At 36.8% G+C, this 17219-nt stretch overlaps 1 protein-coding gene and 1 non-coding gene across 2 annotated transcripts in view; one reads left to right on the top strand and one right to left on the bottom strand.

The window, feature by feature from the left end:
• The window catches only part of Fto (FTO alpha-ketoglutarate dependent dioxygenase), a 373197-nt gene that overhangs the window by 205503 nt on the left and 150475 nt on the right, over window positions 1-17219 (bottom strand). Inside the window, exon 5 of the mRNA XM_027939073.2 lies at window positions 2337-2416. Coding sequence (XP_027794874.2) covers window positions 2337-2416 — 80 coding nt within the window. The remainder of the gene's footprint in view (window positions 1-2336; window positions 2417-17219) is intronic.
• On the top strand, window positions 11958-12030 carry Trnaa-ggc (transfer RNA alanine (anticodon GGC)). The gene has a single exon. It is a non-coding gene; the product is annotated as a tRNA-Ala (tRNA).

The following is a 17219-nucleotide window of genomic DNA, read 5'->3' as shown; positions in this document are numbered from 1 at the left end:
ATGTGGTTTACAAAAAGTAAACCATTGAGAAAAGCTACCAGAATATGAAGATACCCCTTTCACTTGTATATTTTTTTACTTTTGATATTAATATTTAGATAGAAATAAAAAGTCATCTAACGCACTGATTTTTAAAAATACTTTTATTTTAAGGTGAATTTTAATGCCTGTTTACAAAGGATCATCTATAATGGAGGTGAACACAATTTCCCCCCTCCTTTGGTATTAGGAATTAAACCCATGAGCATTCTACAACTGAGCTATATCCCCAGTCTTTTTTAATTTTTTGTTGTGAATGGTATCTCACTAATTTTCCCAGGCTGGCCTTCAATTTGTGATCCTCCTGCCTCAGCATCCCAAACTGCTGGGGTTATGGGTGAGCACCACTGTGCTTGGCCACACTTTTTCTTAAAAGACTAAACAATAAACATTTAGACTGGTAGGCCACAAAGTGTGTATTATAGCTACTTAGCTCTGCCACTGTAGCTCCAAAGCAGCCATGAATAATATGTAAACAAATAAATGTGGCTATGTTCCAATAAAACTTTATTTACAAAAGTAGCCCACTGGCCCAAAGGCCATAGTTTTCTGATTGATAATACAATACAGAAAGCAAGATATTCAGATAATTCACATTATATGTGTCTGATTGGTAAAATATCATGTAGCTTGAATAAAACACAAAGAATATAAAAATCATAGATTCAGAGTGATATTCTTCTTTCAACAGAATCACTATAACAGTCCCTTTTTATTTAATTAGTACTCAAAATTTGGTCTAAAAATTAGAAGCTACAAACACAGCCATGATTAATCTGAAAACGCTAAGTCTCAGGACATTTTGAAAGTAACTAATGACATTATGAAATTGGTCCACCTGAACAAAGGCATCAAGGCTGGCTGGGGAGGGGTACTTTTCAAACCAGAGGCCAAAGGCTCTTTGAAGGAGCTTTTCCGTGTGTGTGTATTTACTGCAGAGGGTTGAAGTGAAGAGTTTCTTGTTCTCTCCTAAGATGTACTTCCGCATTTCCATTTGTCAGCTAGACGTCTCCACGTGGCAGATCTGATTCAGCCTGTTCAAAACTGAACCAATGTTCTCCCCTCATGTCTTAGACACCCGCCCCCCCAATCCCTGGGTGTCATTTCAGTAGTTCATTCTTGCTTCCCTCTACCCATTTCAGTCAGTTAGTTGCCAAGTCTCTCTCTAGGCCTCCTCCATGATTCATGGGAATTTTTCTTTTTTACTGCTGCCGCTACCATAGTTTGGATCCTGACAGGTTTAAGTGAAGTCCCCATCATTTGTATCCTTCTAAAGTTATTGCCAATATATCAACAAAAAGTAACCAATAGGCTGCAACTGCCAACCAACATAGACTCAAACACCTAATCTGATATCCAAGACCTTTCACAATCTGGTCTTCTGCAGGAGTCAGCCTCACCTACCACTCCCTTGGGTACCTTAGGATCCACTCTAGATCCACTCTAACTGTAGCCACTCAATATTTCCCCAACACCCTCATCCCATCCTGATCCATCTTGTACCTGGTTGATCCCATTAGCTATACTAAAATCTCCTAAATCCCTTCATCCCTACACGTTCAATGCCTCTGTCCCACTTTTTCACACTTGTCCCATGGTTCCCTGAAAAGTCAAGCCATAAGACCAAGCAGAGGTAACAAGCTTAGGTGGGAGGTCTACTTCTAATCCTTTTATGATTATTCCCCCACTCCCTGGATAGGGTAACTACTAAGGATTTTCCTCATCACTTAACTTTCCATTCTGAACAAGTCTGATCATCTGACTAGCAGCCACTGCCAAGGGATGGCAGAATTAAGCAATAAAGTCTGGGCTTTGAATACATCTGGGGAGTTCAGAAATTCCTTGGCACCACTGTTAGTTTCTCCTAAATTTACATTTGTTTGCCCAAATAGTTAAGGGAAATGTAAATACTCAACCATTTAAACCCAGCCACCGCTATCACATGCACAAGCACATAAATTCACTCCATTTCCTCTGGCCCATCTCTTTCCCTTGACCTTGAAAGATACTACCAACTAAGAAAATCTTGAGCTAGGAACACCTGCCAATGGCATTTACCTTCTCCAAGAAACATAACCCCAAGAACCAAAACATACTTATCCCATGCTGTGAAAACACTTTAAGCCTGCATCCAATATATCCCAAAGCTAAAAAGGCAAGTAAACAGAGACTAAAGTCAAGTTAGATGGAAACAATTTTTCTATCAAATACTCTTCCAAAGCTCTGTGATAAATTGCTCACTCAACCACTTCTGTCACATCCAATTAAGTGTGAATCACATTTTTATTTACACTTACCTCTGCCACTCGGTGGGTGGAACTAAACCGAGGCTGTGAACCAGCCAAAACACAGTGTTGGTGGGTGGCATTGAGATCATCTGCAGGAAAAATACCAAAAATTCTTTTTAAACATGTTTACTAGTCAGTATACACTTTCTGCTATTTAAGTAAAGACAGAGTAAATTGTGAATACATTACTTAAAGAACAAAAGTAAGCAAGGAATTAATACTTACCCTGTATTCTTTAAACTGTTCCTTATAAATAGGACACATATTTAATATATATATATACATATGATATATATATATATATATATATATATATATATATACACATGTGTGATACATGTACATGTATTATATATATATTCATAACATCTAAAATAGGACACAAGAATAGAAAGGGATCCTATTAGCAATTCCAGGACAATAAGTGTAAAACAGGAGTCTCCTCCACAAACATGACAAATGGTCACCCTACTTACATATGGTCTTAAGATGCTCACCTACTCCAAAGGTTACTATTTATGGACAAAGGTTCTTTCTCTGTCACATGACTGATCTACTTCCAGCCATGTCTTTAGAATAAGCCAGAATAATTATTTTCTATTATTTGGAAGTGAACATATGAAATCTGCCTCTTTCTCTCTCTAATCAAAGTATCAATTTTGCCTAATATTTTTCCAGGCAACAAACTAACCAACTCAGCATGTTGCCATGTTTGGTCCTCAGAATAGAATTCAAGCCTATGGGTTCATGACTCAAGAATGGAGTAGGTGGTAAAATAATCAGCTGAAGAACACTCCTTAAAACCACAAGCAGCGGGAGAAAAATCAGTGGCCAAGTTGTTGCATATTCCAGGAACTAATGCAATGCATCAGGCAAAATCTGTAACATCTCTGCTTAGGGCATTACTTCCTCTACTAAAAAAAAGACAGTCGAACACTATGTTCCCCAACAACATATGACCTCCTAAGTCATCAACACAAGCCTCTTAGCAAGATAACAAGAAAGATAAGACTTAGTTTCTAAGAGGCAAAGGCCACCAGGCCCCATATATGTCAGCAAAACCTATCCATATTACCTCTAAAATTGAAGGAAAAGCAAAATGACAACTGCAGGACTTCCATTTCCACATATTATGGAATAACAGCAACAATGTTTACCCTCTGCCTTAAGCAACTAAAAAGAAAGCAAAAATATGAATCAAATGTCTCTGACACTAGAAAACAGGGCAAGACATGATCCCAGGGAGAAAAGAAACAAAGTAGGTCAGACCTACAATTGCCCTGACTTACTGCCTGGAAATAGTTTCAAAGCCAGAGTAGGAAAGTTCTGGAAGTCAGTTGATAGGTCAGAGATCAGAGTTTAAGAAGGCCAAAGCAGTAAAATTTGTTAAGGCAGAATACTAGAATGGAAGAAGCTGAAGAATGAGAGAGAGAGAGAGAGAGAGAGAGAGAGAGAGAGAGAGAGAGAGAGAGAAGGAAACAGAGAGTGCAGAGACCTGCAGGAGGGTTTCCTACTCTTTGGAAAGATCCAACTCATTCAAGTAATTCAATTATTCACTGGGAAAATTCAGCAGCATTTAAAAGGATTCAACAAAATCCAGTGCCCAACAAATACAAGGTGCAATAGCTAGCAACCAAATACAACAGTAATATCTCACAACCACTGAGAAAGCAAGAGGGGTGAGGAGAGAAACAGGAGGTTCTGGACATTAAATTGATGAAATTATGTTAAGTGCAGATTACAGGTATATTACAAAGAATCCCACTATCACATATAATCATTTTGCACCAATAAAATTTTAAAAATTTTTCTTAAACTTATAAAAAACACTCTCAGCATTCTCAACCTTCTCAAACATTGCTGGTTATATTAAAACAGAAGGAAGGCAAATTTCTCTATCCCCACCTGAAACCTCTATTTACCAAAACATATTTGGCATCCTGTTACTGACCAGTAAAAGTTTAAGTTTAGTGGGCTGCAATCCACTTACAAAAAGAAATAGAAATTTTCACTGACTCTAAGATGGCATCAATTGTAGGATAAGTTATTTTTCATGCCATTATTAAAAAAAAAGGGAAAAAGAGCAAAGAAGAAAAAATAAACAAGCTTGTAAGATATAAACATCTTTTTTTACATATGAATATGTCATCTTGTACACATATAATGAAGGTCTTAAAGATCAAACCTCCTGCTGAATGAGATTAAGAGAAATTTAGACACTGCAGGAGAAAAGATCAGTGAACTAGAACACACAAAAACACCAACTATCCAAAATTAAGGAAAACAGAAGAAACTACCAAAAACTAAAAGAACTTCAATGACTGGTAGAATAATATTAAGCATTTAACATAAATTTACAATGTAACATGAGTCCCAAAGGAGAGAGAATGACTAAAAAAGATTTTTTGAAGAGATGATATCCAAAAGAATCCCCAATTTGGTGACAACAACAAGAATTAAGAAGCTCAGAAAACTTAAAGCAAAATTTAAAAAAGACCAAACTAATGTAATATCATAATCAAATTCTGATCAGTGATAAAGAGAAAATGTTAAACAAAAGGTAGAAAAGGGTACATATTATATCTAGAGGCGCAAAGATTAGGATGACTACAGATTTACCATCTGTGGTCATAAAACCGAGGAGACGATCTGATGACACATTAAAAATACTCAAAGAAAACAAATGTCAATCTAGACTTGCATACTTTGGCAATGTATAGAGAAATATTTCTGTAATAACAACTGAGAGAGAGGCTGGGGTTGTGGCTCAGTAGTAGAGTGCTTGCCTCACATGCGCAAGGTCCTGGGTTCGATCTTCAGCACTACATATAAATAAATAAGTTAAATAAAGTTAAAAAGAAAATAACAACTGAGAGAGAACAGAGCTGCTACTGGCATCTCATGGATAAAGGCCAAGAATCAAACCATGCTATAACTCAGGACTGCCTGATAAGAATAGTTCTACATCTTATTAAGCAAACAGCATCTACAGTTAAAAACCTTCCCACAAAGAAAATTTCAGGCCAAGATGACTTCACTATTGAATTTTAACAAGCAGTTAAGAAAAAATCATACCAGATCTACCCTAATTGTTCAAGAAAATAGCAGCAGAAGGAGTATCTCATAAACCATTTTATACAAGAATTACTATCCTGGTCACTCAAAATTAATCATAAACCTAAATGTAAGAGGCCAAATCAAAAAACTTCTAGCATAAAACAAGAGAAAATCTTTTTGATTATTTACAACATAATTCTAAGACAGTCCTTAAAAAAAAAAAAACAATGTTATAATAGTAGAACACAGATCAGTAGGTGAGCAGGTGGAAGGCCCACGTAGGAAATTGACTGCAAAGGGGCATGGGGAACTTTCTGGGCATGTTAGGTATTTTCTATATATGATTGATTTAGTTACATTAATCTGCACATTTTTAGAGACAAATCATATTGAAAAAAAAAAGAATCATATAGTTTAAATTATTAGACATCACTACATATGAATCATCTGCATTCAATGTCAATAAAACAATTTAAATATTACCAGGACTTCCGGGTTTCTAGTCTGACATATAAGGAAATTAAAAGCCATCACTCCAGCCTGACAAGTAAGAAAACCAACTCAAAAATCAAAGCTTTTCTAAGATCCATTAGAGAAGTGAGATCATAAGGCAAACGGCTGCCCCAAAATATGGCAAGAGACAGAGAGTCTGGAAATAGAAAGTCACAACTTCACAGAATAAAAACCAACAAGCAGAAATATCTGTGGGAACCAGTACCAGAGTAGGGAAACCTAAACTATAATCACTGAATTGCTGAGATTCAATGAGGACAAACTAAGTGTTAAAAAATCTAGGGGACCCCGAGATAGAAGGACCCCACGTATTTGTGAGTTTTTTCTCCAGAAGTTCTACCAAGTTCCCACAGTGAATCTGAGAAAGATCTCCTCTTGCTTCCATACCAGGAGAGGAAATTAACCATGCTGAAATACACCAGAACATTCTACTCTTCTTCACAAGGCCTGCAGTCAAGAGAAACTATTTTACCAGAACCTAACTTATTAGGATTTATCAGATCCCAGTTGACCTGAGGGAGGAAAATGCCTAATCCAGCCAACTCTAGCTTTCCATGTGGGAGAATGGAAATACCTACCTTCAGCTCCAATTAGATTTCCACATGGAGGAAGAAAAATGTATAACTTGAGCCTTCACTTGGAATCCTGTCCCAATCAAGAACGGTAAGAAAAATGAGAATTGCTTGTGAAATTTCACAGTTCAGAGTCACTAAAAGACTGAGAAATAATCATAACAGCACATACCATTTCCCTTCCCCACATACCACACCATGATGTTACTAAAGGCCTACTTACAATAATTCCATTTTATCCAGTATATCATGTCTGCCCATAAAGAAAAATGTATAAGGCATTCTTTTTTTTTTTTTATGGTGCTGGGGATTGAACCGAGGGCCTTGTGCATGCAAGGCGAGCATTCTACCAACTGAGCTATATCTCCAGCCCCTAAAAGGGGCTATATCTCCAGCATTCTAAAAGGCAAAAAGCACAGCTTGAATAAATTGAGCAAAATTAAGAACCAGAGTCAGCTATGACAGGAATGTTAGAATTATCAGAACATGAATTTTTAAAACCATGATTAATATGCTAAGGGACCTAAAGGACAAAGTAGACAACATGCAAGAACAGATGGATAATGTAAGCAAGGGGATGGAAATCCAAGAATCAAAAAGAAATTCTAGAGATCAAAAACACTGTAACAGAAATGAAGAATGCCTTTGATGGGCTCATTAGCAAATAGGACATGGCAGAGGAAAGATCTCTGAGCTTGAGGATACGTTAATGGAAACTTCCAAAACTAAAATCAAAAAAAGACGGAAATTTTTTTAAAAAGGAAGAGAATATTCAAGAACAATGGTGCAATTACAAAAAAGTGTAATGTATGAATGTATATACAGTGGGAATAGCAGAAGGAAAATACAGATAGGAACTAAAGAAAATAACAAGCAATAATGACTAATACTTTCCAAAAAATAACATTAGATGCCAAACCACAGATCCAGAAGTTCAGAAAACACCAAGCAAACACCAATAGTAACAATAATAATAATAATGCCATACACCTAGGCATATCATATTCAAACTGAAGAAAATCAAAGATAAAATCTTGACAAAGCCAGAGAGGAAAATAATTTATCCATAAAGAAACAAATTACATCTGACTTCTCTTTAGAAACCACGCACAACACACAGGAAGAATAGAGAGGGAGCTGGGTGCAGCAACACACACCAGTAGCCCCAGCTACTAAGGAGATTGACGCAGAAGAACTGCTGAAAGCCCAGGAGTTGGAGACCAGCCTGGGCAACAAAGCAAGACCCCATCTCAAATGGGACAAAGGCAAACCCCACCACCACCACCAAAAAAGCAGCATAAAGTGAAATACTAAGTGGTTATTAAAACAAAACAAACAAAGCAACCTAGAATTATGCATCCTATAAAATTATCCTTCAAAAGTGAAGAAGAAATAAAGACCCCAGACAAATACAAATTGAGAGGATTGTTGCCAGTAGACTTACTTCCCAGAAATGTTAAAAGAAGTCTGTCAGAAGGAAAATGATACAGGTCAGAAATTGAGGTCCACATAAGGAAAGAGCATTAGAGAAGAAAGATGTAAAAGTAAAATAAAAATTATCTTTTTTATTATTAATTGGTCTAATGGATAACAATTATTTACAATAAAAGAAACATGTATTCAATTATATATGCATAATACATGCCTATGAATGTTTATGTATAAGTGAAATAAATGATAACAGTGATGCAAATGATCAGAGAGAGACATTAGAAATACTTTGTTATTGTAATGTACTTGTACAAACCTTGATGCGGCATAGCATTATTTGAAAGAATTCTTGGATTAGTTGTAAACAAATACTGCAAACTGTAGGGCACTATTTTAAAAATACATATAAAAAGTATTATTAATATGTTAAGAAAAGGAAACCACAATTGGCAGAAAAAGTAGAATATAAAAAAGAAAATGAAAAACCAGGACAATGAATAGAAAACAGTAACAAATACAGCAGAAATTCAACTATGTCAATAATCACTTCACACATCAATGGTCTAAACACAACTATAGCCAATATGCATAGAGAACTTGCTCGGGATCAGGTCCCGTGCTTTCAGGGGAAGCATCTGTATGAAATACCATTACTCACTTGCATGAATGAGGTATTAGGTTTAGTAAGGGGAGGTTACCTGCCCAAGACCGCACTGGTAATAAATGGTTTAGGCATGGTGCTAACTCTGCTAAAAGGCTTTAGAAGAAAAATTAAACATTGTGGTTCCAGTCCTAGCTTCTTTCTAACTCCATGATTTGAACAATGCATATGACCTTCTTGAACTTTATTTCCTTGCTGGTAAAATGACAAACACAATAGTTCCTAATCTGTAGTCAACAATACTTGAGGTGGAGAAGGGGCAAGAAATGGACTTGGACCCCCTTTACATTATTTCCTTGCTGGTAAAATGACAAACACAATAGTTCCTAATCTGTAGTCAACAATACTTGAGGTGGAGAAGGGGCAAGAAATGGACTTGGACCCCCACTTGGCAAGTGATTCATATACCATTGTAGTCTAAATACAGGGTATGTTTTGCTTATATGTGTGTTTCTATTTTAAAATATGTGGATTTGCCTCTGGAATATTAAAATAAACTTTAATATTATTTCTGAATTCTTAAAAATTATCAGTATGGATCAAAAAGCAAGGTCCAACTATATGTTGTCTACAAGCAACCTAACTTAAGTATAAAAACACATATAGATTAAAAGTAAAGGGATGGAGAAACAGACACTAATCTAACACTAATAAAAAGAAAGCTGAAGTGGCTATATTAATTTCAGAGAGAGAAGACATCAGAACAAATATAATGGATAAAGAAGGACATTACATAATGATAAAGAGGTCAATTCTCTCAGAAAACATAACTATCTTTAATGTGTATGCACCTAACAATAGAGCGTCAAAATATGTAAAGCAAAATCTGACAGCAGTGAAAGAAGAAATAGACAAATCAATGGTTACAGTTAAAGACTTAAACATTCCTGTCAGAAAGGTCAAATGCAGCAGGCAGAAAATCATTAAGAACACAGTTGAACTCAACAACACTATCAATCAACCGGATATAACTGACATCTATTTTAGTCTGCTTTTTTACTGCTGTGATTAAAAGACCCAACTGGAACAATTGTAGAGGAAGCAAAGTTTGTTTGGGAATTCATGATTTCAGAGGTCTCAGTCATAGGAGGCCAACTCCATTCTTTGGGGCTCAAGGTGAGACAGAATAACATGGTAGAAGAGTGTGGTAGAGGGAGCAGCTCACATAATGGTCAAGAAGGAGAGAGAGAAAGAAAGCTCCACTCGCCAGGCACAATATATACCCTAAAGCTATGACCCCAATGTCCCACCCCCTCCAGCCACACCCCACATGCCTTCAGTTACCACTCCATCAATCCCATCAGGTGGTTAACTCAGTGATTGGGTTAAAGCCCTCATAACCAAATCATGTCTCCTCTAACCCTTCTTGCATTGTCTCACATGTGAGCTTTTGAGGGACACTTCACATCCAAACCATAACAACATTAGTATACACCTTCATCCAACAACAGCAGAATGTACATTCTATCAAGATCACACAAAACAGTCATCAAGATAGACCATGCTCTGAGCCACAAAACACACATTGCCAAATCTAAAACAATGAAAATCATGTAACATCCAACCTAAGACCACAATGGAATTAATGTAAAACTCAATAAAAAAAGAAATATCTTAAAATATGTGGATATTGAACAATTCTAAATAATGTATGGATCAAAGAAGAAATCTCAAGAAGAGTATAAACAATTGTGAACTAAATGAAAATAAAAATGCAACTTATCAAAATTTGTTAGATACATGCTTAGAGAAAATTTTATAGCATCAAATGTGTATATTAGAAAGGGACAAGATCTAGACTCATTAATCTAAGCTTCCATCTGGGAAACTAGAAAAAGAAGAGCACATTAATCCGAAGTAAGCATGAGAAAAGTCATAAAAATTAAGGCAGACCACTGAAATAAAAACCAGTAAACCAATAGAGATAAATCATTGGAACTAAAAAAATGGTTCACTCACCAGATCAGTAAATCAATAACCTTCTAGCCTGATCAAGAAAAAAAAAATGAGCCAATGAAAGAAATGACATCACTACAGATCCTATAGACATTAAGAGGATAATAATACTCAAGTAGTACAACTACATCTATGCACCAAAAGTTGATAACCTAGGTTAAATGGACCAATTCCTCAAAAAACGCAATTTGCTAAATCTCACATAAGGACAGACAATATAGAGGCTGGGCTGTAGCTAGTGGTAGAGTGTTTGCCTAGTATATGTGAGGCATTGGGTTCTATCCTTAGCAGCACCACATAAAAATAAATAAATAAAGTAAAAGTATCTGTTAAAAAAAAAGAATAGACAATATAGTCATAGCTCTATTAAAAACTGAATCAGTAATTTAAAACCTTCCAAAACAGAAAGCAAAATAGAAGCTAGGCAATGTTCATTGTTGAGTTCTACCAAACATTTAAACATAGCATACAAATTATTTACAATCTCTGTCAAAGATAAAAACACAGAATATACTGAAATTCATTCTCTGAGACCAGCATAATCCTTATACCAAAACCAGACAACATTACAAGAAAACTGAAGTCCAACATCTCTCATGAACACAGATGAAAAATCCTCATCAGAATATGAGAGAATTAATTTCAACAATGAATATAAAGAATTATAAACTATGACCAAGAGGGATTTTTCCTAAGTATGCAAACTGGTTCAACATCTGAAAATCATTCAATGCAAGTCCATCAAATCCACAAGCTATAGAAGAAAAACCACATCATCACACCAGTAGATACAGAAAAATATGACAAAATGCGGAATCCATTCATGATAAAAAAAAACACCTCAGCAAACCATGAATAAAGAAGAATTTCCTCAACATGATAATGAATGCCTAAAAAAAGAAAAAATCCTACAGATAACATCATACATAAAATAAGAAACTAAAGGCAAAATTGGCTCAAGGGAAAGATGGCCCCTCTCATCACTTTTTCTTCTTCTTCTTTTTTTTTTTTGGAGACGGGATTGAATCCAAAGGGGCCTTACCACTGAGTTACATCCCCAGCCCTTTTATTTTTTATTTTGTGACAGGGTCTCTCTAAGTTGCTTAGGGCCTCACTAAGTTGCTGAGGCTGGCTTCGAACTTCCAATATTCTTGCCTCAGCCTCTGGAGCTACTGGGATTATCTGCAGCCAGCTCACCACTTCTTTTCAACATCATACTGGAAGCTCAGCTAATGCAGTAAAAGAACACAAGGAAATAAAAGGTGTATAGAAAACGAAGAAAGAAAGAAAACTGTCATGGTTCACAGGTGACATGACTCTGTATGTGAAAAATCTAAGCGAGAACAATACAACAACAACAAAAAATCTCCTGCAACTAATGAACAATTATAGCAAGGCTGTATGATATAAGGTTATTAGTTAAAAGTCACTTTCTGGGCTGGGGATATAGCTCAGTTGGTAGAGTACTTGCCTGGCATGCACAAGACCCTGGGTTCAATCCCCAGCACCCCCACCCAAAAACAAAAAATCACTTTCCTATACACCAGTAATGAACAAGTGAAATCTGAAATTTAAAACAAAATATCATTTGTATTAGCATTCCCCATATTTAGGTTTAAATCTAAAATTTGTTCAAGGTATCAGGGATTTAGCTTAGTGGCAGAGCACTTACCTCACACCACAAGACCCTGGGTTCAATCCCCTGCATGACACAATAAAATAAGTATAGGATCTATATGAGGAAAGTCGTAAAATTAAGATAAAAGAATTAAAGAAGAACTAAATACAAGTATAGATATTTCATATTTAATATTTAAAAAATCAATATTGTCAAGATATCAGTTCCTCCCAGCTGGTTCTATAAATTCAATTATTATCTCAATCAAACTCCCAGTAAGTTGATGACATTAACAAACTGATTCTGCAAAGTTTTTCATGGAGAAGCAAAAGGCCCAGAACATTGAGGAAGAAGAAGAGAAAGTTGAAGAACTAACATGACGTGACTTGAAGCCTTGCTGTAAAGCTATGTAACTAAGACAGCGTGGTTTTGGTAAAAGAATAGACAAACAGACCAATGGAACAGAACAGGGAGCCTCAAAATGGTCCCTTGTAATATAATCAACTGATTTTTGACAAAGAAGCAAAGGCAATACTATGCAGGAGAGACCGTTTCTTCATCCATACATGCACACAAAAAGAATCTAGACACAAGTGCTACACCCTCCACACTCACACACACACACACACACACACACACACACACACACACCTCAAACTACATCATAAACTTACATGTAAAAATATAAAAACTCCTAAAGATCACACAGGAGAAAATTTGGATGATCATGAATGATCTAGATGATTATGACCAAAGACATGATCTTTGAAAAAAACTTTCTTTTTAACTTCGTTAAAATGAAAACTTTCTGCTCTGCAAAAGACACTGCCAATGTAATAAGACAACCCACAGACTGGGAGAAAGAATTTGCAAGACCTAGTCCAATGAAGGCCTATTATCCAAAATATTTGAGAACCCTTAGGGCTCAGCAATCAGAAAACTAACAACAATTAAAAAATGGGCAAAAGACCTAAATAAACGCCTCATCAAAAGAAGATATACACAGATGAAAAATAAGCACTGAAAAGTCTTCCAACATCATTTATCATTAGGGAACTGCAAATTAAAACAACAATGAGATGCCACTACCTATGGCTTAGAATACCAGAAAGTCTCAAAACACTGACAGTACCAAATGCTGGGATGAGAACTCTCACCCATTACTAGGAAGTGAGAAAACAAAATGCACAGTCACTCCTGAAGACAGTTTGGCACAGTCTCTTACAAAACTACGCTTATTCTCACCATATGATCCACCAACCCAAAGGAGCAAAAAACATATATCCATTCAAAAACCTGCACAAATGTTTATAGCAGCTTTATTACCAGTTGCTAAACGTAGATGAAAGCAAGATGTCCTTCAGTAGGTCAATAGATAAATAAACTGTTAAAGAAGCCAATCTAAAAAGACTGCATTACATTACTTCAAACATATAACATTCTGGAAAAGACGAAACTATAGAGACAATAAAAGATTCAAGGGTTGCCAAGGGATGGGGGAGAGAAGAATGAGTGGGCAAGCACAGAGTATTTTTGAGTATTTTTAGGGTAGATCCATGTCATTATCCCCCTTTCAGAACCCATAGAATATACAATATCAAGAGTAAAACATAATATAAACTATAGACTGAGTGACAGACATGTTGATGTAGCCTCATCAATTGCAATCAGTGTCTCCCTCTGGTGTGGGATGCTGGGAGACTGCACTGCATGGGGCAGGGGTTCAGGGAACTCTGTTCTTTTTGCTCAGTTTTGTGGTAAACCTTAAACTACTATTAAAAAGAAAAACCACTATTTTAAAAAACATATCAACTAAAAAGTGGAAAAATTTTTAAGACTCTTGAGTTGACCATCTTTAGACCAATAACATATAAGTACTTAAGTGTATAAAGTTATTCTTCCATGGTATTCTAACAGTAAAAAAAAAATAGAAATAAAAAAAAATACTTTTCACTTGCTAATTTAAAAATAGGGGAGTGAGGAAAGATATTGGCAAAATTGTATTGTTATGTCATGTGCCAGTAGGAATATGTAGCATCAAATCCTGCCATTATATATACTTACAATGCACCAATAAAAAACACGGAAAAAATAAAAATAGGGTGAGCAATTACTAAGCACCAAGCAATTTTCCAGGCACACTGAACAAAACTAAGTACCTGTTCTCATGGAGGTAAGATGATGAAGGGGAAGATATACAACAAACAAATCCAAATGTAGAATGCTATGAGAAAATGAAGCAGGACAACTTAACAAGAATTAGTACGGGGACTTGGAAGCAGAGCATCACCGCTTTGTACAAAACACTCACTGGTGACATTTAAGCTGACATCTGAATAATGAGAAGCCAGCAATGCCAAGATCTCAAGTGAGAATATTCTAGTTGGGGCAAATGGCTAAGGCCCTGGCCCTGAAGGGGAGATCTGCTTCTTGTACCTGAGGAAGAAGAAGGGCCCAGTGACTGTACCCTGGGCAGCAAGCACAGTCACCGAAGAACAAGGGGAATTTGGAAAGATTACGGAGGTCCCTGTCAGTCCAGTAGGGATTTGGGGCTTTATTCTAAACACTCTGGGAAGCTCTCAGAAAATGTTAAGCAGGGAAATAATGTGACCTCACTGTGAAGAACCTGCTCTGGCAGCTTTACAGAAGGAGAGATGCTATGGTGTGGATATGGTGTGAGTGTCCCCCAAGGTGTCTTGTGTTGAAATCTAATCTACATTGTAAGGTACTAGGAGGCAGAAACCTAATCCCAGTAGGCTGCTTGCGGGGTGCTGGAGATTGAGGAAAGTGATTAGGATTAGACAGGTCATTAATGTAGACTCCCATGATTGAATCCTAGTAACTTTAGATAAAGAGAGAGACCAGACACACATGTACACATACGTGCTGCCTGTCTCATGCTCCATCTAAGGACTCTGCCAAAAAGGAGATCATCACCAGATGCAACCCCTTCACCTTGCACCTCCAGAACCATAAGCAGAAACAAACCTCTCTGCTTTATAAAGTTAGCCTCCCTCAGGTATTTCATTATAGTAACAGAGAGCTAATACTAGAGAAGACTAAAGGCAAACAAGAGTTGACCCAGGAAAACCAGTTAGGAAATTGTTACAGCAGGTCTTGCAGAAGTTGATAATGACTTGCACTAGAATGATGGAGGGATGATGTGCAGTAATCACATTTGGAATGTTTTAGGGAAAGATAAGAGGCCATGTTAACACACTGAATAAATGAAGTAGGAGAAAGAATGTTATCAAGAGCAATTCTTTTAAAATTTATTTTTGGTACCAGGGATTGAACCCAGGGGCATTCAACCATATCCTCAGCCTTTTTTATATTTTATTTTGAGACAGGGTCTCACTAAGTTGCATAGGGCATCACTAAATTCCTGAGGCTGGCTTTGAACTCATAATATTCCTGCCTCAACCTCCCGAGCCACTGGGATTACAGGCATAAACCACCATGCCCAGTTCAAGAGCAATTCTTGGAATTTTCATAGGAAAATGTGTTTGAAGGTGAACAAATTACAAGTTACAAAAAAATACTACAAATTAAAAAAAAAATACTACAAATTAAAAAAAATACTACAAAATGCAATATAAGGTAAGGATGAAAATAGTAGTGATATATTTGGAGCACAAGAAGAAGGCCAAATGATAACTCTCTCTTCCCTTTGGCCTCTCTGAAAACTATGAACATTTCTGATTGATCCTATTTTATCTAAAGGGGGATTCAGAATCAAACCCCATGAAAAGTGGACTTAAAGGGGACTTTCCCAGGCCAGGTTCCCAGAGTTGAACAATTTCTAGGAAATACACAAATGCCAGTCTCATCTATCCAAATTAATGCCTATGACTTCCATGCTATTAATATTAGGATCCACAGACATCATTATGGGGAAAAAAAAATCATCTTAACGAACCTATTTGTTAAGTGCTTTTGTTCCACTGAGTGACAATGAGTATAATACGACGAAGGCCGACTGGCAAACACCACTCAGCAGCAACACTTGGGGGCTGGCACCTTTCTCTAATCCTTGGCAACTCTCTAATCAAACAACTCTTTTGAAATTGTTTCCAACTCTCTCTAATCCTTTATAACTTTTAGGGAAAACCCTGTAATTTTCATTTAAGAGCTTCTAATTTATCTAAAACTCTAAGTCGATGAAAGTGGCTCAAGCTCCGTGGATTATGTATCTCAAAGGATATACAAAAGACATCCCCCGCTTTCAAAGACCATTCCTAATAATTTTTAGAAAGCAAACATTAAAGAATGTACATTTGCCCGAGTTATCTCAGAATATAGCTAAAAACTTCCTGACTTGATCTACAACTGGAATCAGAGTTTGCAGATTACTCAAGAAAACATCCATAAAATAGGGGCTGTCATTCTTTGGTGGCTAAAGGCTGCATGCCCCGGCAGTGGGTAAAGTGCACTCTGGACATTCACTGTAGCATGAAATCTCATCTCATATAGAAAAAACCACACAGGCAAAAGCATAATTTACACTGCAGTTGATGCCTGAGACTTTTCTCGTTTTAACACGGAAAACCGCATCGCCTGAGGTCTCCTCCCCTGCAGACAAATAGAAGAGGTGGTCACCCTAAACTGGCCCCCATGCTGATTTGTCCCAGGGCTCCTTCATCCAAATTTCTTAAAGTAACAATCAGGAGCTTTGCTAAAGGCACTCTTGAGGTAAATAAGTCCAATAGTGAAATCCAATCTTCCCAGCTTCACACGACCACTGAAGCTTTTCATTCTTACTCACCTGTCCATTCTCATCTCTCAATCTTAATATTTATGACCTATTTTTCCTAGACGTGGGGACATCCATGAGTGAGATCATTTTCAGAATTTAATAGCCAAAGAAAGCAGGAGGGGTAGCCCCTGGCAAAATGTCAGTCTAGACACAGGCTGCTAACTGCCCTATTCCCAGAGCCCCCAAAACACATACGATGGAAGATAAAAAGAGATCAAAGCCTCTAGCAGCACAAAATATCAGGGAAAGGTGTTCAATGTGCCAGGAGGGCAGAGAACTGTGCTAGAAAGAGGATAGGTGCGATCTGGTGGGGGAAGGGCCAAAGGCT

The sequence above is a fragment of the Marmota flaviventris genome, chromosome 18, assembly GCF_047511675.1.
Source record: "Marmota flaviventris isolate mMarFla1 chromosome 18, mMarFla1.hap1, whole genome shotgun sequence".
Classification (NCBI taxonomy): Eukaryota; Metazoa; Chordata; class Mammalia; order Rodentia; family Sciuridae; genus Marmota; species Marmota flaviventris.
Note: the sequence above shows the minus strand (reverse complement) of the source record. Positions and strands in the feature narration are given on the sequence as shown.